The sequence below is a fragment of the Falco peregrinus genome, chromosome Z (genome assembly GCF_023634155.1).
Source record: "Falco peregrinus isolate bFalPer1 chromosome Z, bFalPer1.pri, whole genome shotgun sequence".
Taxonomy (NCBI): Eukaryota; Metazoa; Chordata; class Aves; order Falconiformes; family Falconidae; genus Falco; species Falco peregrinus.
This window is the reverse complement of record NC_073739.1, coordinates 8,431,106-8,458,249: the sequence shown is the minus strand read 5'-3', so window position 1 is coordinate 8,458,249 and position 27,144 is coordinate 8,431,106. Positions and strand designations below refer to the sequence as shown.

Here is a 27,144-nt window from a genome sequence, read left to right as displayed (position 1 = left end):
GCAGCAGCAGCAGCACCTGTGCTACTGATGCAGGAGGCCCGTAGGTTCACCATGGGGCAGAAGGTAACCGTCTCTGTACCACAGTGGTCATCATGGTACTAGAATGAAAAGGAGGACATCGGTTGGCCCCCTGCAGAATGTTAAACAAACGGGTGGTATTAGTAGAATGAAGTGACATATGTCTTAGAACTACTTCAGTTATTACCCCTGCTGTGTTTGTTTCTCTATTATAAAATGTCCTTCAAACCAACATCTTCATTCAGACAAACTTTCCTTTTGATTAAAAGGCACTTTTTGAAGGAAAATGTTCTAAGAAAACATAAACTGATTGGAAAATGTGACCAGCTGTCATTGCTACTGTGTGCCAAGAGTATGCCAACATGTCCCTTTCTTGGAGGGCAGCAGGAAAAGGGAAGTTGCCTGAGCTTTTTTTTATCTAACAATTCAACAGGTCACTGGCTGCTCAAAGGTTACTGGTAAGAATTCACAGGCAAGGCTCCAGAAATGGTCAAATGACCTAATTAATCAAATGAAATAATACAGAGGAAAGAGCCTCTAGGTTGCCCCAAGGGTGATTTGGATTGGATATTAGGAAAACATGCTTCCCCGAAAGGGCTGTTAAACATTGGAACAGGCTGCCCAGGGAAGTGGTTGAGTTACCATTGCCAGAAGGATTTAAAAGACATGTAGATGTGGCACTTAGGGACATGGCTTAATGGTGAACTTGGTGGTGCTGCATAAACAGTTGGATCTGATGACCTTAAGGGTCTTTTCCAATCTAAACAATTTTATGATTCTATGAAAATTTGTGGGATCATCCTTCCCACAGGGATGCTGATAGACTTTTGCCTTAACCACACATACCAGAAGATCCTGAGGGAAGAGAATGGCGCAGTAGTTGATATTCTTTTTTTTGTCAATGGTGGACCACCGAGAACTGGAATGGAAGTTTTGCTCCCACCCCTAATGTACACAGGGTGGTTGTATCTGCCACCCAGGGGATGGAGTGGGGCACACAACAGCTGGTGGGGTCCCAGAGACCTGCCATGAGGTTTGGCTACAGGTAACCCAGGGGACAGGATACTGGCTCTAGGATGCTTCTCATCACGCCCAGACTGGCAGGTTAGCATCTGTAGCTGATATTCACTGGCCCTCAAAAGGACTTGGGAGCAGGAGGGAAATGCCCTTTTTATTGTGCCATGGACTGAGGAATTGGCACCTTCCATGAAAGCAAGAGCATTGCACAGCTGGGGAACAGCCTGCAATCTGCAGCCAACTCAAATGATGACACAGCTAAAGAAGGGAAGGAGGGATTGTGCAGAGCCAGACCTTCACTCTGGGAGACAAGGGGTGAATTTTCTACCAATTCCTAAGGACTGTAAAGACCTGCTGCAACACAGAAAGCTGTTGAATGGAGGCCGAAAGGAAGAGAAAGGTCTTGCCCTACAAAGACATTTGGAATGAGGGTGATTCTTCTACAGACCATTTTATTTTAATGTCACACGTGAGATTTTCTTGTTTGACCAGCCCACCTCTGCTAGTCACAGCTAGGGACACCCCCTAAAACTGCTCGTTATGGCCCAAGGAGGTGGCTGAGCACAATGTTGTGTGACTGTATCCATGCTTTAGAGACCCCTGAGAGAGCTTCTTTGAGCTCTGGTGGCTTGCTGACTATCCAGCAGTATTTTTGCATGCATGCTACTTCCTTTCTGACAGTGTAGCAGCTGTACTTGATGTTCTTCCTGTTCTCCAAGATGGCTCACTTCCTTGAAAAGGCTGTAATTCTGTTACAGCTGTTATGTTGCTCATAATCAAAGCAATTAAGTAATAATTCAAGTTGCCACTTGATGAACCTGTTTTTGAAGTAAAATCTATATAAGGTGCTGCAAGCCCATCTCTGCTCAGTTAATCACTGCTGTGTCAAGCACTTTTCAGGAAAGCTTTCCATAAGACCCACCGCTGCAAGCCAGGGTCCATCAATGGTCTGCACTCCCTCTGCTTGGCAGAGCAATGCAGGAAACGCAAGGATAATCATGCAGCAAGCACAAAGCACTGAGGCTGAAAGCATGTCCTTCGAGGAGAAGCAAGCCTGTGACCCCCGTGGCATGCCCCCCAGCAGAGACTTTCCACAGGGCAGACAGCATTTCTGAACTACCAGAAGATGCATGAAAGTGAAACCTCTGGATACCCTTTGTTCATTAATACTTACCAAATGATAACATGGTCATGAAGACAACAGTGATACTTGTGAAAGCTCAGACAAACAAACCATTGTCCCCAAAACCCAGGTGTTTCAATCAGACCTCATGTTTACATTTGAGGCACTTAAATGCCAAGTGATTCCCAGCTTCACAACAGCGCGCAGATTGTAGTCAATTGGTTTTGCTTATAATTTACCTCAGTTTCATACTAAACTGAGTGAGCATTAGATAACGCTTGATTCCCTGGCTGTGCATTCAAGCTGAAGTTCATGCCTGTGCAGCAGTCCAGAACAAGGTCAACAAGAGACTTAAATACCACGTAAGTCATTTAAAACACACTGATTCTTGGAACACTTTACCTGTCTCTGAATTATAGCACCAATCATTTGCAATTCATCTGCCTGTCTAAATATGTCTGAGTTCTACTGTGAATAATTATTAAAACATTAGAAAAATTGAAACAATCTACACCCCTCCATCAACTGCATGCACCTGTGTGAGCAGCAGATTTATTCCCACAGCCCTTTGCCACTGAGGGCATACCTCTGCGAGTGCTGGTTTAGGTCACTGCTCATTTACTGCAGAGCCAAAGCCGAATTCCTGGCACCCAAAAGCAGCTGAACTCTATCCCAGAACCATGCTCTCTATTTGTTTATCTTCTATGTCATTTCAGCTCCCTGCCAGGTCATCTCTACACAGGGGTGAACCCCCCCTGACAACTTTACGTCAATGAAGAGCACTCAGCCAAGCACTGACACATCTTTCGAAATGGGCATTAACTTAATGAGCTGTGCAGAGGTGCTGGACTGAATTTGTTTTCAGGCTGATCTCTGAACCCAGATAGAATGTTTCATTAGGTGGGAGCTGCTTGCACCTGCTGGACATTCAGTATCCAGCTGATAGCAGGGGGTTGTTCTTTCTTTATGGTGAGAAATGGCCACTCCAAGGTGAGTGTCTCCAGGTGGGATGGATGTGCCGTGCAGAGACATATGCCTCTACAGTGAGCTGGGGAAAACCAGCTCCTTGCCAGGGAGATGCACCATGCATCCCAGGGACAGCTCGGCACTTGCATGCTGCCTGGCATGCATTCAACCTGCTCCACCCCTTGGCCGTAGCCGATGCCATCAGAGGTGTTCCTTGGGTGATGGCACTTGACGATGCAGTGGGCCATCTGCCTGTGGGCCAGGCTGCTCTCCAGCTCATGCTGGGCTGCTCTGTTGGACCCTCAACACACAAACAACAGCCAGGGGTGGGGATGTACGGGGGGGGGAACTTTTTCCTCCCCATTCCACTTCCCCATGGGCAGCCAAGTGCTCCCAGGAGCATCACTGCCCACTTCTCAGGGACCCTACACAGGTTTTACACCTGCAGCATGTAGGTAGAGGTAGGGGGTCAGCTGGGGGTTCCCGTTACAGCTGCCAACACACATCAGCCCTGCAGCATGAGAGAAGGAGCTCCTCCTTACATGAGCTGGGCTGCCACCCTATCCAGGCACCACTGCATCCTCTCCTGGCTGGACCCAATGACATCCACTTCCTGGGGAAAGGCAAAGCACGATCCCACCAGTGTCTGTGCTCAGTCCTCCTGGTCACACTCATCCCCTTGGGTCTCTCCAACCTTGCACACAGCAAGAATGCACCTGCCTGTCTGTCTTGCCAAAGGAGACAGGCAGGGAGTGGAGAAAGTGCCCCCCAACCCCAGCACACCCGCTTGTGTAGCTGAGCCTGCCTGCAGTGACTGGGAGGGGATAAGAAGGTGCTGTGGCTGTGGCCTCTGATTCACTTTCGGGGTGGGTGGCCAAGTGGTTTTTCAGCTTAACATCAATGTCAAGTGCTGCTTAGTTCCACTACAGGGAGACAGGGACAGATCCTTACCTGATATGAAGAGGTGTAGTTGTTCCCTGGACCAGCGGTGCTACGTATCCCCATCTCCAACTACCACCTGCCCTTTTTACTCCCAAAATGTTTTCTTCCCCATGAGAAATCCCACCCATACTGGACAAGAGGAGATGGACTTGACTTTGGTGAAAATCCCCAGTCATTTCTAAGAAACATTCAGCTCCACAGGAGGAAGGCAAGTGTTGCTCTCAGCTCACTTGACTGCAGCACACATCTATTGAATTTGTGAAGCTGCAGCTACTGGAGGGAGGTGCTTAGTGCTCCGAAACTAGTAATTTTTAAGCCATCCTGTCTGCACGTGCCAGCTGAAAAGCACAGCCTAAATGTGTCCCAAACACTTAAAATCCAAAATGCCATTATGGTGATATGAGGTCTGATTATTTTCCTAAAATCTCATTACTTTTAAATTCAATCTTTTAATTATTTTATGGCCTGACTCAGAAGAAAAAAACCCTAATGGAGCAGTGGCTTCACAGCCCTAGGGGCTTTAATTTTCTTCCCAGTTTCATGATGCCCTTGCAGTGATTGTATTTTGCTGTACCGTGCATTAGGATCTCATATCTTGTGCCAACTCTCATCATGTTCACTTCTTCTTCATAATTTAAAGCAGACTATATAAAGACAGGCAGGAGTGCACATTTTTATGATTTCTATAAAATACACTGCCGAAGGGTCTAGAGAACAAGTCCTGTGACATGTGGCTGAGGGAACTGGGGGTGTTAAGCCTGGAGAAAAGGAGGCTCGGGGGGCACCTTCTCATTCTCTTTGACTACCTGACAGGGGCTGTAGGCAGCTGGGGGTTGGTCTCTTCTCCCAAGTAACAAGCAACAGGACAAGAGGAAACGGGCTGAAGTTGTGGCAGGGGAGGTTCAGATTGGATATAAGGAAAAATTTCTTCATGGAAAGAGCTGTCAAGCATTGGAGCAGACTGCCCAGAGAAGTGGTTGAGTCACCATCCCTGGAGGTACTTAGAAGACGTGTAGATGTGGCGTTTAGGGACATGGTTTAGTGGTGGGCTTAGCAACGCTGGGTTACTGGTTGGACTTGATGATCTTAAAGGTCTTTTCCAACCTGAACGATTCTGTGATTCTAAGCACACATAGCTGCGGTCCTACTGTGGCCACACTGCTCTGAGCAAAGCAAAGCTGGGGGTAGATGTAATATCTTTTATTAGACCAACGCACAGAGTGGGGAAAACCAGACAAGCTGTCGGGCATGCGCTGCTTTCTCCATATCTGTATGTGCATACGTGTGCAATACATAGATAGAGATAAATGTATGTGATACAGATACGTGTCTGTGACATAGATACATATAGAACCTGTTCTGGCAGGACTCTGAAAGGCAGGACAATGTCTCACAAACTCCTTGAAGAGGGACAGAGGACCCTGATATGCTACACAAACACACAGCTGGTTTTCAGCTATTCCTTCCTCTATAAGGGCAAGTCTTACCCACACCATGTGGGCATGCTGCTGTGTGGGGAACGCCATCCCCTGGTCCAGCAGGTTTTCTGGGCTGGAAGAGTTCAGCACCTCACCAGCACTAAGGAATCAGTGAGGGAACAGGGCTGCAAAATCCGTCTGGGGAGGTTTAGGTAACACATGATATGTGTTGCCAAACCTACTGTGAAGAGCTGTTTCTCCATGTTATCATGGACTAGGTTGATGCCCATCCTCTTCTCCCGGTGATGCAAGCACTCCCAAGTGACCTGTTGGGAACTTGTCATCACTGCTGGCTACTGGGGCAGTGTTCCCTACAGGGATGCTCCCCATGTCCAGTAATGTAAGAAAAGAAATTACAGGTGGGCACAGAGGTGACAGCACAGGACCCAGGTTTAGCTGACAAGGAGCAGCTGAGCTGCAACATCAGCATTAAATCCACATGAAGGAGCACACGTGTCTGTGGTGCCACCACAGCTGAATGCAGGGACCTGTGTCAGGCTGGATGCTGACCTTGCCAGAGCCTCACAGTAAGACATGGGCTTTTGTCTCCCAAACCAGGATTTTGGATATACCACTTATAAAAATACTTGGTTAAGCAAATACTGTTCTGATGTGCTTAGCATGTGCTGACAGGGGATGCGGCAGATGGCAAGGGATTTGCTTACTGCTAACTTAACTCATGGTCTCTTAACAAAAACTTTATAATTGTCACGGAGCTGTAATGGAACTTCATTAGATGTTTGAAAGGCTGCAGATGTCTCAGCAGGAGGCTACAGCCTGCAGCCCACCGGACAGGGTGCTACCTGGAGAGGGGCCTCCAGCACAGCCAGGGCTCTCTCCAGTTGGTTCTTCATGTCTGTGAGTGTGTTGCTCTCCCCAGTCATTTCATCCAGCTCATGGCACAGTTCTGACTTCCAAAATCATTGACACATTCTCCCAGGTTTCTGGTGCTTTTTGCTTGGGTTTTCTTTGTTTGCTGATATTTATTCTGAATCATGTGGGAGGTTTCAACTCTCAGATGCTCTGCACTGTGCCAGGAAGTCTCCAACTCTTTGTTGTTGGTCAGGTTGGAGCTGTACCAGTCATCGGGGGTGTACCGGGTGAAGAGGGCTGCTCTGTCAGAAATCAAAAGCAGCACTTTGCTGGGAGCTAACCCCTGGGAGCTTTTGGAAAAGGGAGCCAAAGCTGGGTTGATGGCAGCTGCTTGATAGTAGGTGTGGGACATCCAGAGGAGGCTGAAGCTCTGAGGCAAGGGATTGTAAGGAAAACAGTTCTTACACCTTGAAGCCATGGTGCTGATGGCAGGTAGGAACCTGGTAGGGCTTGATCTTTGATGAGTGTACATTGCTGTCAAGGGAGAGCCAACCAGCTCTATTCCTGAGCGCTGCTATTCAGGTATGTGTCCTGCACAGAGGAGATAGGAGACAATGTCACTGAGCTGCTGCAGTTGTGTTACATCTTACAGCAACACATGCAACTTATAATACAAGCAGTGATGCACACAGCACCCACACAATACCTGTCCAGGCCTAAACCTCTTGAAAACAAATCCCTTCTGACAGCAGCCCAAGCATTTGTATAGAGAAGATTTTGACTTTGTGGTTAGTATCCAGCATCAGGTCTTGAAACGCAGAGAGAAACAAATATGGCTGCTAAGGAGAACAACAGATATTATGCCTTCCTTTTCCTTATATCTGCCAGTCCAGTCAAACTTGAGTTGATAATTCTCTGCTGTCCATTTGTTTCTTTTGGCTAGCATACTTGCTGATCTTAAAGTACTTCAGATGAAATTTCCTCTTTAAAAGTTCCATTATCAGCCCAAATAGCTCTGGGCACACAGCTGCTACCTACCCAGCATGATTTGTGGGCAAGCGACTTCATCCTCATCATTTCTATCTTCACTTGCATTAAATGCTTGAGTGAGGAGTCTGCAGGTGAGCTGAGCCTTGCAGGACTATATCCCGATTCGAAAAATCCCCACCTATGTCAACCTAAAAAGAACAGCCACATCTTGACTTGCAAAAGAAGAAAAATGTCTTTGGCTCACCTGATGTAAAATTAATGTGCTTGGAAATGAGATACCCCACAATGTCTTTTCAGAACAGCTCGTAAACCCCAACCTTGCAGTAACCCTAGGAGGAATGGCCACACAGGGAAGTTTTGCTACCAGTAACGGCAGGCAACACTGTGGGTGCTATTGCTCTTTTCAGATTGAGGTAATTCGTCAACTATTACCAGAAATATAATGCAGAATGCCACCAAAGGTACCCAGCACACCTAGTCTGAGGATGAATGTTCAGGAGAGCATGTTGTACACAGTATGAAGTTCTTGTGTGGTTACAGGTGTCACCCACTGGCAGAATAAGTCTCCATGGCTGTTGTCACCACCTGCCATGTTGCACAGATGAGTCCTTCCTCTAACACCGTCCTATCCCCACTGCTCCCAGCCTGGCTCAAAGCCCCAATGAAAGATGAGGACACTGGCATACTACAAGATCCCTGGATGGGAGTGGGGTTTGACACAAAGCATGTGCTAAATCCTATTTGTTACAGTATGAAATCAACATTATGCCTTTAAAAATGGGATGTTTGCATGAAATAAACTCACTTCTATTCTAGAACAAAGCATCCACAGAAGCAGTCCCTTGACTAGAGGTGTAATTGTTCCTCCTGGGTTAACCTGATCACTTTGCACGTGCAGGTGAGCTGAGAGAGACTGGCTTGTTTTTAAAATCATAAAAAACCTTGGGAAAGACAGATGCCTTCATTTTAGTCACCTCTGCCATGAAGAATGCCTCTTTCTGCACAAGGGTAGGATCAAGGACTCAGGCTTTCCTACTGGAAAGCTTAACAGGCAATAGATGGGAGACACACAGAGAGAGGCAGCTCTGCCTGTGAGCTGCTGTGACTGTACACCAACGGTAACCGTCTTGAATGCCAGGGTCTCAAAATGCAGCTATTAAATAAACAGCAAATGCAGGAGAGTAACAGGTCCTTTAGCTAGGGCAAGTTGGACAAAAATAGGGATGAGTCAGAGGGGAGAGTGCACAGCCTGCCACTAGGAAATGAACTTTCAGGACTGTAGTTCCAAGCCTTGCCCAAGTTTGGCCATGCTGGCATGGGCTGCCCCAGTACCTGACTTGAAAGCAGCACAGCTGTGGGCACCGGATAGGCAGCAAATGTAGCAAAAAGACTTTCACAGACATGACCCTCTAAGCCAGTTTGGAAGAACTGAGGATGAAATATCTGTGCTTAGGTCCAACAAAAACCACTGTGCGTGCTGGTTCCACAAACCAGTCACTTCAGCCCTTTTGTCCCTGCCAGGGATAAATGACTGCACTTTCCCTAGCTCCCTATTTATACTTGAGCAACAGCATTCAGAGAATGGGAGATGACTTCCCTGGCTCCCACCCCTGCCAATAAATTGCTCCCTTTCAGATATTGGCAGGCACATTTCAGAAAGAGAGGTAAAAACCTTGGGAATGGACTGGAGTTACTTTTCCCTACATTTCCAGCTGAAATAAATGCCCCTGCATCCCCCTCGGGATAAACCATCCCAGGGTGACGCTTACTTCTTACCACCCCTGCACACAGACACACTTGTGGAGCCACTGATCACCTCATTTGGGTACATTTGGATGATATAAGAGATATTGGGGGGGAATTAGAAGAAATACTGGCTTTTTTAGTCCTCCCCTCCCTGTTAAAGTACGTGCTCACCCTTACCTGCCTGGGTGTAGGGTGTGCTCCAGGGTTTTGGGGGTGCCCGGCGTGCAGGGGTGTCTACTCACCACTGTGCAGTCAGGCTCGGTGGCAGCACCGCCAGGCATTGCAGCATCCCCAGTGCAGTTGGTGACACAGGACCAGGGGAGCACTGCCACGGGCACAGGTTGCTCAGTGACCAGGTTCTTCCTAGGCAACATCCTGCAGCCATTACAACAACCTGATGCAGCAACTTGACGGAGCCACCCCTGGGCAACAAAATACCCTCACACTGACATCCTAGTTCCTGCCCTGGACAACCTACTTCCCTCACTAGGCAACTTTGTGCAGCCCCGGGGCAACCAGGTTGGATAGGTGTTGAGCAGCTGAACAATGGTCTTTTTGGATTTAGTCATGGTCATTTGATTTAGTTTTAGGTAGTCCTGCAAGGAGCAGGGAGTTGGACTTGATGGTGCTTATGGGTCCCTTCCAGTCTGAGATATTCTATGATCCCATGAACTTGGTGCCCTCAGTGGGCAACCCGGGGCCACTACCCCTGCACAACTCAGCACAAACTCTGCAACCTAGTGCCTTTGCTGGGCAACTTGATCCCATCCCTGGACAACCCTGGTGCCATCAGCAGGCAACCCGCTACAGCCCCTGGGCAACCAGGTGCCACCTGTGGGCAAACCAGTGCCCTCACTACATAGCCTAGTGCCAGCACTGGTGCTCCTGGGCAAGCGGAGGCCTTGCTGGGGCAGGAGAGTGCAGCAGGCTGGGAGTGCTTGCACCCCAGATGAGGAGACGTGCAGTGCCCCCAGGAGCCCCACTGCAGCACAGCCTCACACAGCACCAGGGCAGTATTCAGGGGCACCCGGTGTCGTCGGGACTACTTCCTGGAAGAGGGCCCTTCCCCAGTTATTTCAGGCTTTAGCTTGAGAAAAGGCATTGAAACAGGAGGAGCCGCATAGTGCCAGTGGGGGCTAGCACAGCTGCTCCGGCTAACCCAAGGGGGTTTCTCTCCAATTTTTTTAAAACACCCCATCAGGTCTGTTGTGAGGATCTCTGTGTCCCACTTCATCCAGAGGAAACCTTTTCATTTGCTTCATTTTACCACTTTAGATTAACTGTGAGCTACGTGGATGGCTCATCCAGGCTGATCCATCTGTCTTAGAGTCATCTTCAGTTCCCTTCCATTTTCCCAGCTATTGCAGCTGCAGGCTGAGATTGTACCAGTGTGTTCTACAGCCTGTCCTGAGTGCAGTGACACCCTGCCCCACTGCTCCTCCTCTCGGTGCACATGCACACCCAGAGCTGCCCCCATGAGAAAGCCATGCCTCAACTGGCAAAGATCTGACATAAAAAATAACTCCAACTGCTTTGTGTTACAAAGTCTGGCACACTTTGATTTTCCTTTAAACATGTGTCCTGCTTTAGCTGGGTGAAGAATCAACTTAGTCAAACTGCAATAAAAAGTTCAGTACACAAGTTGCTTTTTTATAGCTAAACCAGATAAAATAATTTCAATTAAAGCAAGGCAACACACACACCCTTGGACCAGCCTTGCTCTCTGGTCCTTGCATGCTCCCAGCATCCATCTACACTACTCTTACTCCCTGGCTGGAGCTAATTTTGTTTAGATTAATCACTACACAACAAGGGACACCACTTATTGTGGTAGGTAACCATGCATTTTTTGAAGTATCTACTACATTAAGCAGAATGTATGACCCTTTGGTCCCAGCAAAGTCTGGGGTGGCTTTTCGAGTGAAGGGCTTGTGACATACCTAAAAGCTACAAAGATGAGGAGAATTGGCATGGGTAAAGCAGTCACATTCACAAGCTGAGTGACACTCAAGCAAGAAGTTATCAACTGCATGCAGTAAATGGTCCCCAAATCCCTCATGCTCTGGGTACCACACTGAATGAAGCACACTATTCACATCACCTCCATTCATTCAAGTAATGAAGCTCGGTTCCTTAATTGTGACTACAACTCCATGACAGCAAATACACCAAGATGCCTAAGTACAAAATCTACCGCCAAAAAGTGTCAATCTTTCTGTCACAGCTCTACATTCTTGCTATCTATTAATATAGCATTACACTGGATCATAAGCTGCCCTTCTGAAAACACCCAGATCCAGATCTTTTATAGCATCCACCATAAGTCTACATGAACCCGTAACATCACTCAGTCGCGGTTTTATGCCACTTTTGAATATTGCTGTCTCTCCTATAAACACTGTACCTTCCTGAAAGGGATCAACTGTCTATTCAGTACCAGAATAATTTTCAAAAGTCACATTAATTCCTAGAGGCTTCAAAAAAAATTGAACTGTGTGTGGTGCATCCCATGCTGTCACACTTGAAGCGCCAGGATGCTCACAGGCAGTGCATGCTGCCATCTGGCCTAGGGCTACTTCAGGGAGTCAAACAGGCTTCAAGATTTTATCTATTTATGAAAGCAAGGCTGGCTCCTAGGGACCAGCTGCACACAGAGCTGCAGCCACGGGCATGGTCCTGCAGCAGGCTCCATCTGACTGGGAAACACATGAGACTTTCTAGGGTTTTACTGGGTTTCCCACATTCTGGTGAAAACGATGAGTTGGCCGTGAAACACCGACGGCCAAGGACTCTCAAGGTGAGGCTTGGGCTGCTTTGATCTCTTCGTGTAGCTGATGGAAAAAGATGGCTCTGACCCCTTGCTGCCACAGCAGAGGTTGGGACTTGCAGGAGGAGGGCTGCAGACCAAACCAAGAGGAGAGGAAGAGGAGGCTGGGCACGCTGGTAAGGAGAAAGAGCCAGCTTTGGAGAGGGACAGCCACTGGAGATCATCTGGGCCTCTCCCCTTCTCCATCAACAACCCCTCAAAAACCTTTGTCATTTAGAGAAGCTCAGGAATTTGTGCTGGCTCCTCCAGAGCCCTGTGCAGCACCTGAAAGTGCCACCATCCTGCTGGTTGGTTAGAAAAGCCAGCTCCCCAGTCTGCTGGCACTGATCTGTGCTCTGCAGGCAGAGCTCCAGCAGGGTAAATATCCATGAATAAATAAGAGGCAATGCCAAATTCCAATTTGCCATTAATTCCAACTCGTTTGAGTCACTCTCTTGATATCCTTAAATAGCTACAAAAACGCAGTCCATTAACAGGTTGCCCCAGAAGGACCCATCTCCTCTCCCTTGCTCTGGTTTAAGGTGGGATTACCTCTGTGATGTACATGAGCCTGTACTGGAGTAAATATAGCATAAGGTAAGGAAGAATCAGCCTACAGTTAGTGCTGCAGTGCAGCCAAGACTGTCTGCACGTGCTGGTGAAGGCTGGAGAAACCATCTCGCGCTGTCAGCACATCAGTACGTGCAGTGCTGTCCTGTGCTCTGTTCTGACACAGGAGCTTTTCATACAAAAACTGCGAAAAATGCTTGTTGTGAAACCTTGTCTTTCTCTGAGGTGGAAGCGCGCTTTATGTATCCTGTTGCCCTGAAACAGCGGTGAGCAACAGTCCAAATATTCTGCACAAATCAGTGACAGTTACCTAAGTGAATAATTCCTTATGTATGTATTTCATGTGCATTTGTGGGTTTTTTTTAAACATTGTTGAGGGGGTTAGTGATTGTTTTCCCAGAACCTGCATTTTCTGCCAAAGTTCACATCTCCTTCCCCACCCTGACTTTTCTATCTATAAACTGAGGGGATATGTTTGAACAACTGCAAGAGGACAAGCGCAGGCTGCGGCAAGGGGAGGCAAAGCAAAACTTCTTCCCTGTCCTGCCCACACCCTCATTTCCCTGGTGCAATGGCAGGGGTGTCCATTCCCACCCCTCTCATACCCTCATCCTGATGGAGCAAGCACGTCCCACCTCCAGCCCTGCCTGAGAACTGAGGGAGAGGCTGTTGTCTACAGGGCAACATTTCACCAAATTTCTCAAAGGCACTGGGAAAAAGATGTAGTCAAACCTGCGAGACCTCCTGTGTGGGGACGCAAATGCAATTTGACACTGACATACCTCTCTGTCCCCACACAAAATTGCCCTGGAGCTCAGGAGCTACATGCGACATGTGAGAGAAGCCCAGCTGCCCCAGGTTGGCCCATGAGGACACACTGAATGGGAGCTACCTCACCAAAGTTTAGACATTGCAATCTAAGTAATTTTTCTTTATAGTCAGTAGGAAGAAACAGGTCTCTCCAGAGGCCATTATCTGAACTATCTTAGGTGCTGGTTTTAGCATTAGGCAAATTGTGCAAAGGAAAGTGCATTTCTTCCATGTCCCATAAAAGATGCACAGAGCGATACCCAGACTTCGACATCTAACCGACCATCAAGGGCAGATGAATGCTGACTCTCTCAAAAACACCCTCAGTCCTTCAGCAAGGCCAGACCTACTGAAAATCTGCCCCTGAAGTTTTGGTTTCCAAAGATACCAGGCATGGAAAATTGGCTCTAGATGAAGATAATCCTCACCTCCAAACTTGAAGGTCTTAATGAAGAGAGAAACCAATAAAGAGATCAAAAAGTAGACTAGTAGATGAATTATTCAAGCTAACAATAGTAGCGTTTGGTTGAGCTTTCCAAACAATAAACATGGCATGAATAAACCCCTCCTTGAGCTCTCATAATGAGTCACAACCTCAAAATCACAGATGCTCAGAGCAGACTGCTCTGCCCATCCATAAGGTTAAGACACAGATAACTGATGTAATCACAGCAATCGCGATCTCAGAAAACATAATAATTTGCTGGTGATGTTCTAAGCAGTGCCCAAGGAACTATAGGAAATAAAACCCAGTAACTCTGGAGAAAGTCTCCCTGTAGCCACTTCAATACACCATGGGCTTGTGGGTGGGGTCCTGGATTTTGCTTTCTGTGTTGGCCTCACCACAAAGTCCAAGGCTGTGGGACAGTCATACTTTAAATCGCATCCAACAAGCAGAGGGGTTGCTCACACCATAAAGTTCAACCAACTCTACACACAAAGAGGCGTACAAGCAAGTAGGAGACAGTCCTATGCACACCCACTGATTCATAGTCATATAAAAGGTCTAGACATCAGCATGAACAAAGATGAATGCATGCCCAGAGCAGAGGATGAAGAGCACCACACCACATCTCTGGTTCCCTGGACCTGCCAGGAGCCTCACGGGAGTTTTGTTCTTCCAACCAAGTGCACACAAGGTCACATTTTGGGGTCACCTCCTTGGCATACAGGAAAGGCCTTATGAAACCATTCCCAGCTACTTCTCCTTTGTATATCCCAGCTTGCTGGTGAGATAGGCCCTTGATTTACCAAAGCTGCAACCTGCCAACCACCACAGGGGCTGACTTCTTTTCAAGGAGAAGGCCAGGCAAAAACTCTTCAGAGCTGACAGCACTGTGGTCCAACAACTGATGGAGGGGGCAGAAGAGAAATGAAAACAGTTTATATTTGCCTTGAAATGCCCTACCCGGGAAAGCATTTAACCACATGCTGTTTGTTAACACTACAACCAGCCTCATTATTTCTGTGCAATTCAAACACAAACTTGAAATTGAGTATCTGAGATCTGCCGAGTAGAAATAGACGGCTTGCATAATTGATGCTATGCACATGCTTTTGTGCATAGCTGAAGCGAGTTATTAGTGGCCCCTCCATGGTTGTGTGCACTCTTATTTCAGAGCAAGATGTGAAAGCAATTAGCACAATGGGAAGACTATCTTTAAGGCTGTGGGGCTTTTTACAGGATAGTATCTATTTTTGGACCTATTTTCTTGAGGTGAATTTTGGCAGGCTACTCATGGACTGGCTTATGTCATGGATGGCTATTGTTTATAAAGTTTTTTACTGCTTTGGCAAGGGCTTAGCTTGGAAAGGGGAGGAGGGTTATGATATTTATTTTTTCCCCTGTCATTATATTCAGGCTACTATTTCACAGAGAGCAAAAGGATCACAAAATCTGCAGAGCTGATCAAAACGACCTTGTCTTCTGCCCCCTCAGGAAACAGTGAAGGCTGAATGCAGTCCTGTTGTGGAAGTGCCCAGAAAACTTGTCTGGAAAAAACCCCAGCCTTCATGGAAAATGCTTCTAAAAAGAAAGAAAAAGAACCTCTCTCCCCCTGTCTCTCCTCACTCTTCAGCTCCCCTTGCAGCACTGCCAAGGTGTTCTTTCCACACTCATTTAAACATTCTTCACCACAGCAGCAAACGTTTGCAAAGAAGGGCTGCGCTTCTGCACTGTCCTGTGGCACAAACCCTTACTTGTCTTTTGCTGCCGCTCAGAAGGACACGACTGGAAAGGAGCCTTTGCTGCAGAAAAGCCCCTGATTCCTGGCCTGTAGCGCTTGCCTAGATGACGAAATAATACCGAACAATCCCAACAGACCAGCTACTCCAAACACTGCTGGAGCCCCAGAAGAGAAGGGTCCGTGTAGCACTTCCACCAGTAAAGCATGGTGCTAGCTAGGTCTGCAGTACCCTTCCCCACTGCTATCATACTGGTCCAGCTCAGGGGGAAGAAAAAGATTTCCTAGTGCACAGTTACCTCCATAAATGCTCAGCAGATGCAGCAAATGTTCCTTACAGCAATGGTTGCCACAAACCTGCTGGGCACAGCATTGGCAGCTACTTGATGTTGTATTTAAGCTGCTGGAGTGCATCCGTTCTATTTCTGCAGCAGCAATGCCCCACAGCTGAGCTGTGAGCAAGGCTCTGCTGGGATGTATGTGGTACATCCAGGTCAGGAAATAGGCAGCCAGCTCAGAGAAAAAATACTCTTGATAAACAAGTGAGACATGGGGGTGTGCTGACCTAACTCCTCCCAGGTCAGAGGAAGTTGGCCAGTGCTCACTGCAGCCTTTCTCCCATGCTCCCTCCCTCCCTGGGCTTAGGATACAGCCCACTCTTCAGGCTTGAGTACGCAGCTGAGAAAAAGTAGAGGGAACACCTACTCTGCTCCAGCCCCATATATCTGCCCAGGGGACCTCAGAGGGCTGCAGCCACAACACAGTAATTTAGATACTAGTTACTTTTATTAGAACTTTCCAAGATACAGGTGGCCTTGGCTGCTCCCTCCCTAACATACACACAAAACGCACAGAGTGCTTGTGCCTACAGTTTGTTTTAAAACACCACCCAGACTGTGCTTGACTGATTTTAATACCTCTGCAAGGAGATAACCTACAGAGTTACTTCTGCTAAAAATGAAGCAATAATTCCATATGTCACTATCACTTATTATTCAGGATTACTCAAGGGGTTTTCTAACTCCAGACAAGATTTCCTTTTATCAGATTTGGCCACTGAAAGCTCTGATAAGCATAAAGCGTGTGTATTTACAAGCCATTTTGATAGGCAACTTAAACTCCAACTACATTTAGTGGTTGGATAACACAAACAGAGCAGCCTACCTCATTTGGCCAAATGTTAGGCTGGAATCACAGCCTGAATCTGAACTGTCTTTTCCTTTCAGAAAATTTTACTTTCTTACCACATTTGTGACTGGCCCTTAGAGCTGTCCCAGAACAAGCCAGGATGCCAGAGAAGGATCACCAGTGAGATGAATCTCAGTCTGCTCCCAGCTGCAGCCTGTGATGCTCAGGGCGCTTGGTGGTTTAGGTCAGCATCACGCTCTGGTTTCCGTACACCAGCAGCTGCTGGGGTTTGAGGGTTACTGAGGGTGTTTACTACAAAACAAAGGGAAACCATTTCCATGTAAAGTTGATAAATAATTAAGACCACTGAGGTCAGCTTAGATCCTGTAAATTACTTGATAGCATTTGGCAGATTTTTTTGCTAGAAAGGGCAGATGAAATTTCCTAATAAAGACTCCTTTTTTTCCTACCCCTGTGAGTGTCTTTCATCATGCATCTGTCCCCCTGGTGACAAGCCAGCATGAGCAGTGTTTCTTTTCTGCCAAGCCCTGCCACAGGCCTTTAGAACTATCATTAAGAATTCATCCCACCAGTATTTTGCCTGATACTTTATCTCATATTACATGTAATTTTTATCCTTAGAACACTGTGGTCCGCTTAGCCAGATGGAGTATGTGGCACGTGCTAAAGATAATGTAAAAGCAGGGTTGAATCAATGGGTTTATTCCCTTGCGAGCAACCAGTATTTTCAAGCAAAAAGTGTTTTCTGATTGTACCTCCTGAAAAAGGTTAATTCTGGCATGTTTTGGAGAGATGAATATTGCTCAGAGAAATTGGTAAGAAGATGAAAGTCACTGAGGTCTCTGCACACTCAACCCTCATAAAAGCCTGCTCCAAAAGGCACCTACAGGCCATTTTGGTTTGGGGTTTGAGTTGACAGCTGGTATTTTCACCTGCAACCCCTGAAGGGATGTGCCAGCCTCTCATTTTTCCTCTAAATCCATGGCTTCTTCCTGATTCTTGCCTTACACAGTTATAATAAAAGGCACAAGCACTTTTCAGGACTCCTGGGACGGAGTGGGGTGCAGAGCAGTTGAAGAATGAGCAACCCACCCAGAGACACAGCCCATGTACTTTACACACAGGTACCACCAACCCGACGGCAGGACTCCTTATTGCCACAGATTTCCCAAAGCCACCTCTCTGTTGATCTATGGGTGCACAGTAGGATTTGTTCTGCTGCAGCGAGCTCTGCAAAATCCGTTCCCGGGGTCTGCCCAGGAAGAAATTCTTTTGGACAACTAGCTGGTGCATGAAAAAAGTCTACAGGGACCCCAAAGCCCCTTCTGCCAGATACCTCCCCAAGGCAGATGGGGGAAGCCATGCCAGGTATCTGCATACCACAGGGGAATCACGAGCATATCCTCATGGAGACAGGCTCTAGTTCTGGTGCTGAAGCCTCAGCAGCGTACCTGCAGCACAAGTCCTTCAGTTCTTGCTGCTCAAGGACTGCATAGATACTTGCAACTGGGGACTCCTCCTTACCCAATACAGACTGGCTGTATGGCAGGCATCACCCATTTTGTTCTTCAACCATACTTTTTTTCTTAACCTGTGTTAAAAAAGCTGGCCAAAAATGCTTTCTGCCTGGTACCACACAGCACTAACAGAGATACAAGTCTCTCTGAGTAGCAAGATGCGGATAAACAATATTAACAAGAGCATCCCCTTGCTTGCTGTTTTGTGCCCACTCCACAGCAGGAAAGCCACACAGGCTGGGCTTTCCCAGTGTCACCAACAGTCCTTGCGAAGAAAAACAGTTGGACAAAGATGTCCTGCACCCAGAAACTCATCATACAAATAAATCTGAGAGTGGGCAGGAGGGGCCTTGCTGCTGGTGAGCCTGAGCCAGAACACAATCTACCTTCACCCATCAGCTCTACAAAGCAAAATAAAACATCCTGATTTCACCTTAGAACAATGACAATAGATAAAACCATATAAAGATAATGAAGCAAAAAATAACTAGATGTGAAATATATAATGAAAGCCAGAAAAATATGCCAGGAAATTTGCATTTTTCCACCCTTTGCTGAGAAACGGTTCTGTGATGTGCTTGCCCTGACTGTCTGCAATCACTAAAAACTAGAGCAGCCAGAGCACCTATAGAGATCAGTGACACCTGAGAAACCAGTAACAAAACTCTGGGCTTTCAGTGGGACCACCACTCACCTAAGCACAGCAAGGTTTCTCAGTGATGTCTGTTTAGCAGCAGTATCTGCCTAGGCTAGAGCTACGGGCAGTGACTCCTTAAAAAGAGTTACCCACTAGAGTGAGACAAGTATTTACCCTGAGCCAAGTAACTACAAAAATCCAGCACAGGAGTGTCGGGGCATGTGCCTTGCTGTGGAGAAGCCCTTTGAGCCCACTTTCAGAGACAAAATATAGGGAACGGAGGTGTAAAAACTGGGAATAATTAGCTGGGAGAGAAGACTGAGAGAGGCTCTTATCAATGTCTACAAATACCTTAAGGGCAAATGTCAAGAGGACGGAGCCCGGCTCTTTTCAGTGGTGCCTAGTGACAGAACAAGGGGCAACAGCCACAAACTGCAACACAGGAAGTGATCTGTGCAATCTGCAAGGGAGACGTATGGAGGTCAATCTGACCAATCTCCTAGAGATGATTCTAAAAAAGCAGAAAAGAAGATGGGGTAAAAAAAGGTCAAAGGAGACAACCTGGCATTTTTATGTACTTGTCGTTTGGCAGCTGGGTCTGAAAACAAGGGCAGGAGCATCATGTGAATCAAAAACTTTTGGTTTACTCAAGGACGGTCCATATTCCTTTGGCACACTAAACTCCAGTGTGCGTGACCCTCACCACCCGCACCCTGAACAGGGATGCCCCGAAGGGCCATTTGTGTCACTCAGTTGAGACCATTGCAGCCACACGGAGGGGAGAGCTGCAGCCCTGGACCCAGCAATGCAAGTTTTCATACATGAATTTCAAGCTGAAGACAGGACTGGTAAAGCATACAAGATACTGAGACCACACAAAGACTTGCAACAAGAGCTGGATGATTAACAGAACAAATCACTGCTTGAAAGAATGTGCAGTAGAAGGAAGGAGTTGAAGTTACTGTTTTGTAGGGCAGTAAAACATGGAGCAACACATCGAGACAGCAAAGGATTAGCCAGAGACAAACTACCCAGCTGCATGGTTTGTGGCCAAGAGCATGACGTGTTGTTCCAGGCTGTGACTGTTGAGGCTAGTCACACAGCTTCTGAGAACTACCTGAAGCAATGTTACCCAGCAGTATTCAAGAGTGAAATCAAGTCAGCCCATCTGAACCTCACCCCCTTTAAATACATGGGGTGGGGGAAAAACCCCTAAGCCACAACTGTGCTACTTACCTCTGAGCTAACAAATGCTTTGCCTCGAATCAGCTCTGGTGCTGCATAAACTGGGCTTCCACAGCACGTGTTCAGGAGATATTCAAGGCCACCCTAGAATAACACAGAAAATTGATCACACAGAAGCATTAGCTTTAACACAGCTTAAGGCTCCTTTGGCATATTAAAGGCCTCAGAGGATTCATCTTGCTCTGCCGTGCTTATACATTCACCTTATATTTTGCTTTGGTGTAATACAGGGCTTCGCTAGGCAAAAATTGTGTGAGGTCATGAGTATCCTCTAAATGTTCAGATCCCAAGTTGCTCATTCATCCATTATCCTAGCAGTCTTTCCCACAGCACCTCCTCCAATAAGAATACTTGCCTTTGCGACCACAGAGAGATGGAAAGAAGTGATCCAAGAACTGCTGGCAGGCGGCTAGCTGGTTATTTATGCAAATATTTAATGCAATAACTTTGTGAAGAACCACTAGAAATGCTTCCTTATTAAAACCACGTTAGTACTTTTCCCAGGCTTTGTTCTGAGATCAGAGTAAGATGACATTATACCATCAAGATGACTAATAGTCTTGATTGCCTGCAAGATGTTCTTTCTAACACGAGTCAAATAAAGTGATCTGAGGACAAGTAGCTGTCTTTGGATCAGTAAGACCTCTTTCCCATTAGCTTGTTTATTAACAGCACCCACCTAGCATGTTAAGCTGAAAAATAGAAAGGGCTCCCAGGAACTAATTTTAAAAACAGGAAAGAACTCAGTACAAGCATACAGAACCAGAGGATTTATAAATGGAACAGGAATAAACTATTTGATTCTATCCATAATATACACATACATACAAGTCTTTTTTGAAGAAATGCGCACCAGCATAAGCTTTGTATTACAAGCCTTTATATGTGGCAGCAGGTGATACACATATAGGATTATCTCTGCCTTAGATTTTGGTAAAAGATGAAGTGTAAGAGAAGTAAACGATCCAACAGTCTGGTCATTACATGCAGTTAACTGCTCTCTCATGCATTTAAGGCCTTACAAAGTAATTAGCAACCAGATGACAGCTTGGATGCAAACACCCTGAATTTAGGGTCTGTGGGCAAGTCTCTGCATTGCACTCAAGTCAAACATGCACTTCGTATGTGTGTGTAGCAGCTGATTTAGCTCTGCTCTGGAAAGCAACCAATACTCTTACCTTTGGTTTTACATGAAGTCCAAAGTCTACCAGCTTCAAATTATGTTCCTCACCAACCAGCAGATTTTCCTGGTAAAACAGAAAGTGGTAATGAATGCTTCTATAACCTAAGTGTCCAAGAAACTATGCTTTCTTTCCCCTTATTTCTTCTTGTCATTAGCAGCTGGAATCTACCTAAAGCTCTCCTCTGGAGTTTGATTGGTTGCGAATGAGTACACCCCATATTCCAGATGGGGAATACTAGTTCCTGTCTGCTGAGAGGGGCCTGGGAGGGGCAGAGGGTTGATAGACAGCAAGCTGAAAAAGAGGCAGCAGTTTGCTCTGGCAGAAGAGGTGGCCAGCAGTATCAAGGCCTGTATGAGAAAGAGCACAGCTGGGAGACTAGGGAAAGTTAATTCTAGTTCTGTGCTCAGCACAGCTAGTTTCTGTCCCCTAGTACAGGAAAGAAACTGAAGTAAGCTCAGTGGATGGCTACCCATCTGCTCAGGATGCTGGAGCACTTGCTCAATGAGAAGAGGCTGAGGGAAAGATGTTCAGCCGTTAGATGAGAAAGCTTCAGTGGAGACCTCGTGGCAGCCTTTTAATATCTACAAGGAGGGGAGGAAGACTGAATTAATCTCTTCACAGCAGCGCACAGTGGGATAATCACAGACAACAGACATTCAAGCAACACTCAGCTGGGAAATCAGGAAAAGTCCTTCTCCTTATAAGGACAGTGAAGAGCAGAACAGGTTGCACTGCCTCATCCTTGGGATAGTTCAAAGATGTGACTGGATAAAGCCCCAGGAAGCTTTAGCAGGAGGTTCAAGCAGAAGCCTCTAGAAGTCACTTCCCACCCAAGTTCTTACATGATCCTAGGAATCTGCCAGCTCTCCAGCTACAAGCCAACTCCTTCCACAAGGTACATACAACGCTTCATGCAGGGAGTCCTTTGGAGACAAAGGTTTCATGAGCTGCCTAGGAAAATGCTTGTGCACTAAGAATTTGCTTTTCTCAGAGGTGTCAGCATCTCTAAAAATGCTAATTCCTAACCCCTTCAAGCAGAAGTGCACTCAAGTCTTTCACTCCCTAAACCTACACTTAAATTCTGCAATGACAGCAAAGCCCCAGCCTGGGTCCTGTAGCATGTATCTCCCCCCTACACCCTCTGTCTAGCCATCGCTTGTTTAAGCCTTCAGTGTCACTTCTTCCTTTGGGGATGAAAACAGAATGGTTTGCACAACAAGGTGGCACCATAAAGACTCTCTCCAGGTACAAGCTGGAATAAAGGGGATAGCAAAAACACCTAAGCAACATTTAAAGGCAGATCCATGTCTCTGCTCCACTCCCAGCTGGAGCATGTTGTTCTGTTTCTCTTTCAGAGGAAGCTCCTTCCTCCATTATAGCCACATCCAGCTCAGCTGAGGAATACAATAGAACATAGAAATAACGCTCTTCCAGAAGACCTTTGTTAGATAAAGAGCTCTAAGCACAAGTGAATGGAGAAGGTATGACTTACTCTGGCTTCTAAAGAAATAAGAGTAGCTGTTCATTATTATTTATGCAACTCTGACTCCTAGTCACACTTACTGGTTTGGGATCTCTGTGGGCATATCCCTGACTGTGAACATAAGCAACTGCTGGCTGAAACAATCTGCCAAAAAAACACACAAGCTTCCTCTTCTGAAAGATGGTCCTCAGAGACTATGTAATCAAACAGCTCTCTGCCAGGACAGTACTGCATGAAGACAGGGGAAAAAAAGACTGTATTTAGAATACAGCAATGAAATCTAAACGACAGCAGCTCTGGACAGCAACTAGAGGATACTATTCCACTCCCTCTGCTTTATTGCAGTAGTGCCCAAGCATGCCCTGGGTCAGCACTGCAGCACACCAAACAAGCTGAGAAGTCAGAGTCTTGCCTGACATGTTGCAACAGATGCATCATGCTAACATCACAGGCAATACAAATTGCCAAGGAGGTGACAAACACACAGGAGTTCTGGGGTCCTGCTTGTGCTATTTTAAAACAACTGAAGCCCAAGGTAGGAGTTAGAGTTATCCCACTCACTGTAAAACAGTGAGGAGTGGGTTTTAGAAGAAGAGAAAGCATAGAACATATTACCAGCTTCATTTCTAAACTAAAGTATCTTGAACATACTCATCATTGAGATAAATTTTAAGAATGGTTTCATTTAATTGTTATCATCTACCACTACAGCTAAACCCAGGAACCTTCACCATGGTAGAAACACCATTTCTTACCTCTGAGATCACAAATATTCCCTTGGATGTCTCTATCACATGATACAACCGGCAAACAGGCTAGTGACTTAAGCTTTTCATGGCATCAACTTCTAGTTTAACATGAGGCAAGTCATCGTAAAAGACCACAACAGCAAGCTATGAAACGGCCAACTCTAGACAGCCTGTACTTCACAGTAAACAGACTATAGCGCAACACACAGCTTCACAGCATGCAGCTGAGAGCATACAGCTCAACTGCTCAAATTCAATCCAGCAACAGCTCCGCCATTACTCCCCTACAATTCTGGCACATCAATCAGTGAAACCAGAGGGGCAGACACAAAATAGCTAGTATTCTCATCAGCGTTATCTTTGAATTCCTGTCATAATCTTTAGCTTTCTCAATTTCACAGCCAGCAAGCATCACCCTCTCTATAAAAGGGCACAAGATTTGTGGTATTCTGTTGAAATTCTTTCAAGTCTACAGCATTCATCAATAGCCAAGAGGACAAGCAAGCAGCACTTTGACCTGCCACATCTGTGCATTGCTGCCACAGGAACAACAAAAGATTCTACGAACCTTTAAGTATCTCCCAGCTTACTCCTAGAGCAAGCTTGTCCATGACCTTTATCGCAACTTGTTCATCACAGAAGCATTGTACAAGTTTTACCTTTGCAAACCCACCTAGAATTTAAAAAAAAAAAAAAAAAAGATGCTTACAGCTCAGAGTGATGACATGCTTTCACGCCTTTAATAGCACGGTTATGCTGGACTACATAGCACGTACACTGTGCAGAGTCTTCACTAGAGGAAGAAGTGATGGCCGCCCAACTTCCCACTGCATTTTCAGAATTCTGTCCCCCAAAACACATGCAACATGACCTACAGATTTTGCAGTAACGGTTATTCTAGAGAGGCTCTGAGAAACGCTGAAGCAGTTAGATTGCACACACGCATTCGTAGATTATGCCTACCTGTTCCAATTGTTTCACGTAATTCATAGTACGGGAGAATTTCCTCATAGGAGAAAGCGTAGCCAGTGCCCACACTCCTCCACTCCGAGCAGACCCACAGAAACTGAAAGCACCGTTGTTGCAGCTCCGGTGCTGCACACCCAGCAATAAAATCACCGGGCAAGTAAGCCCGGACGCCGCAGGCTGACGGCACAAGGCGCTGGCCTCTTTCAGGGGCTCCTCGCTAACGCCTGGGAGCGAGAGCGGGCAGCTGCTCTGCAAAAGCAGCGGTAACGGCCCCGCCACAGCCTCCTCCGCAGGGCAGCGACCGGGACCCCAGAGGACGCTGCAGCGGCCGCCTCCTCCTGCAGCCTGCGCCTGGGAGGCAGTGCCGGGAAGAGGCGGCTCAGAGCGCTGCGCTCACGACGACAGCAGCCCAGCTCTGCTGCGGGCCGTGGGCCTCTCGGGCTCCCCAGGGCCCTGCCGCCAGAGCACCGGCGAGAGGCCACCCGGGCGGGACGGCAACCGGAGGCGAGGGGAGCAGCCACCAGAGGGCAGTGCTGGCCGAGCCGGCCGCTGCCGTTCAGCTCTCGCTGCCACTGCGCCCGCTTCCGGGCGGGGCGGCCCAGCGGCCAATCACCGCGCAGCGCTTCACCGGAGCAGGCGGAAGCGCGCAGTGCATGACGGGAGGGAGGTGGGGGCGGAGCTGGGCGGGTGGGCGCCGCCATGGGGGGAGGGTCTCCGCTGCCGTCTCGTTGCCACGGCCCGTCCCGACAGAGACGGGAACCAGCGCGCGCTCCCGTCGGGAAGGCTGCCGCCTCCTCCAGCCGGCGGGCAGCGGCGCGGGACGGGCGCCGCCGGGTCTGCCGCCGCGCACAAGGTGGCCGCCCGGCTCGCCGCGCTGGGGAGACTACGCTTCCCAGCATGCTCCGCGGCCCCTCCGCGCCGTGCGGCCCCTCCGCCCGGCCCGAGACCGCCCTGCGCCGGGCACCGGGGCCGCTCCGCTTTGGAGCAGGCTGGGGGGGGGGGGGGGAGGCCCTCAGAGATGCAGGGTTTGCTGTGTTACGGCGGGGATAACGCGCCACAAGCAAATAAAGGGGGACACACACACCCCAGCTTTGGTGTAGCATCTTGGTTTTATAAACTGCTTCTCCTCTGGAACCCTCTCTGACAGATTAAAGCTGTTCGGAATGAAGAGAAAGACCCACATTCCCAAGAGTAAAGTTAAGGTCTCTCCAGAATAATAAAAAAAAGGAGTGTTTCAGAGAGAGACAATACGGCAGTTCCCTTTGGGCAAAGCAAATGTGTTCTGCTTTGTGGAGATGTCTCTTCCAGGTGGGGTGCTGCCAGTTAACGGCTCCTTGTGTCCTTTTGTCCCGATTACTACCGTCTCCTGTTACAAAACCCATGGATTAATTTCAGTGCCACGTTCTCAGCCATTCCCTGAGGGACTCACACACTAAAGACAAGGAATGAAAGGGTTGGAGTGCACCTCATCACTGATATGGACGAAAACAAGGCAGGATACCATAGTGCTGAGGCTTAACCCCGGGCGAGCTGCAAAGCTACACACAGCTGCTTGTTTGGGTTGGGGAAAGAAAAAAGGGAGAGTAAAAGTGAGCAGCTTGGTGAATCAAGATGAAAATTGTTGCATCACAGGCAAAGGGGAATTGGAAGAAGACAAAAACAAATCTATTTTTTTTTTTATTTCACTTGGGTGAATAAATAAAAACAAAGCAAGCAATCTGAAGGCAAAGGGCAAGCACCTACCACCGCCCAAGGGTAGATTTATGCCCAACCAGCTGCCAAGCAAAAGCGGGCTAACCTCTGGAACCTTCAACTTACCCATCAGCGACCTGGATGAAGGCACTGAGCGAGCGCACCACCAGCAAGTTTGCTGATGATACAAAATGGGGAGAAGCGGCCGGCATGGCATGCAGAATCAGACTCCAGGGTCTTATCCGATTGTAGAGTAGGTATGTTTATTCAGCGCTGGGCAGCACCAGGGGTAGTCCCACCAGTCATGTGTGCCAAGGGCAACAACTTGCCTCAATGTATATAATCAAATGCTGCATATACGTAAGATTTCCAAATACGCCTATACATATTCATAACCTAGCCCCACTTCATATTAAAATTAGTTCCAAGAAGTCATTTCCATAAGTTCCTCCCAACCACACTTGCATAGTGCATCTTGGTGGGCGTCGTGGAGATGAAGGCTTGGTATCTCCCTTGCTCTGAACTTTTAACCTTCTCTCTTCCCGCAGACTCAGTTGTTCCTTGGTCTTTGTCCAAGCAGAGTTGGTTTTAGCTAGTTCTCATCACAAACTGTCCTTCAGGAGGAACTGTAGCCTCCCTGCTTCAGGTAATTTACACAATAGTAAAAGAAAGCATTATTTATCAACAACAATCTAGGTAACAGTTAAGCAATTAGATCTACTAAAATTTCTTTAACCCCATCCCTCAGACACACTAGACAGCTGTACTGCCCTTCAGCCAGACCTGGGCAGGCTGGATGGTTCGGTGCAGAGGAACCTTGTGAAGGTCAGCCAAGGCAAGTGTAGGTCCCGCACCTGGGGAGGAACAGCCCCACACACCAGCACAGGCTGGGGCTGATGGGCAGGGAGGCAGCTCTGCAGAGAAGGGCCTGGGAGTGCTGGTGGGCAGCAAGATGCCCATAGGCCAGCAGTGTGACCTCGGGGCCTGCTGTCTCGCTCTCAGTTGTTCCTGCTACTCACTGTGTGTTTCCCCTCCTGGCCAGGCTGCCAGGCAGAAT

At 47.5% G+C, this 27,144-nt stretch overlaps 2 protein-coding genes across 5 annotated transcripts; both read right to left on the bottom strand.

The window, feature by feature from the left end:
• Positions 1-1,467: 1,467 nt before the first annotated feature.
• LOC114010170 (tektin-3-like) lies at positions 1,468-7,434 on the bottom strand. The gene is given in 6 exon segments (XM_027794594.2): positions 1,468-3,427; positions 3,670-3,737; positions 5,727-5,810; positions 6,348-6,466; positions 6,469-6,931; positions 7,396-7,434. Coding segments are annotated over 6 exon segments (1,146 nt in total). The 3' UTR covers positions 1,468-3,054.
• On the bottom strand, positions 6,932-24,578 carry LOC101914362 (maternal embryonic leucine zipper kinase-like). 4 transcript variants are annotated; one of them, XM_055790186.1, is made up of 5 exons: positions 24,390-24,578; positions 21,189-21,257; positions 20,002-20,094; positions 19,117-19,225; positions 6,932-6,948 (listed from the first exon to the last, which is right to left on the bottom strand). In XM_055790186.1, exons 1-4 carry the CDS (start codon positions 24,435-24,437, stop codon positions 19,166-19,168), a joined length of 270 nt encoding a protein of 89 aa, XP_055646161.1. In that variant the 5' UTR covers positions 24,438-24,578; the 3' UTR covers positions 6,932-6,948; positions 19,117-19,165. The 4 variants fall into 4 exon arrangements, with proteins under 4 accessions (XP_055646161.1, XP_055646159.1, XP_027650397.1 ...); XM_055790184.1 differs by lacking the exon at positions 6,932-6,948 and adding an exon at positions 7,401-7,535; XM_055790185.1 differs by lacking the exon at positions 6,932-6,948 and adding an exon at positions 16,711-16,902.
• Between the last annotated feature and the right edge of the window lie 2,566 nt (positions 24,579-27,144).

Excerpts from the sequence above, each read along its gene's own strand:
- LOC101914362 (XM_027794596.2), bottom strand. The coding sequence starts at position 24,437 with ATGAGGAAATTCTCCCGTACTATGAATTACGTGAAACAATTGGAACAG. Across the intron at positions 21,258-24,389 it reads ACGTGAAACAATTGGAACAG|GAAAATCTGCTGGTTGGTGA; the intron begins GTAGGCATAATC and ends CTGTTTTACCAG. Across the intron at positions 7,536-20,001 it reads AAGCATTTGTTAGCTCAGAG|GTTGACATAGGTGGGGATTT; the intron begins GTAAGTAGCACA and ends TGTTCTTTTTAG.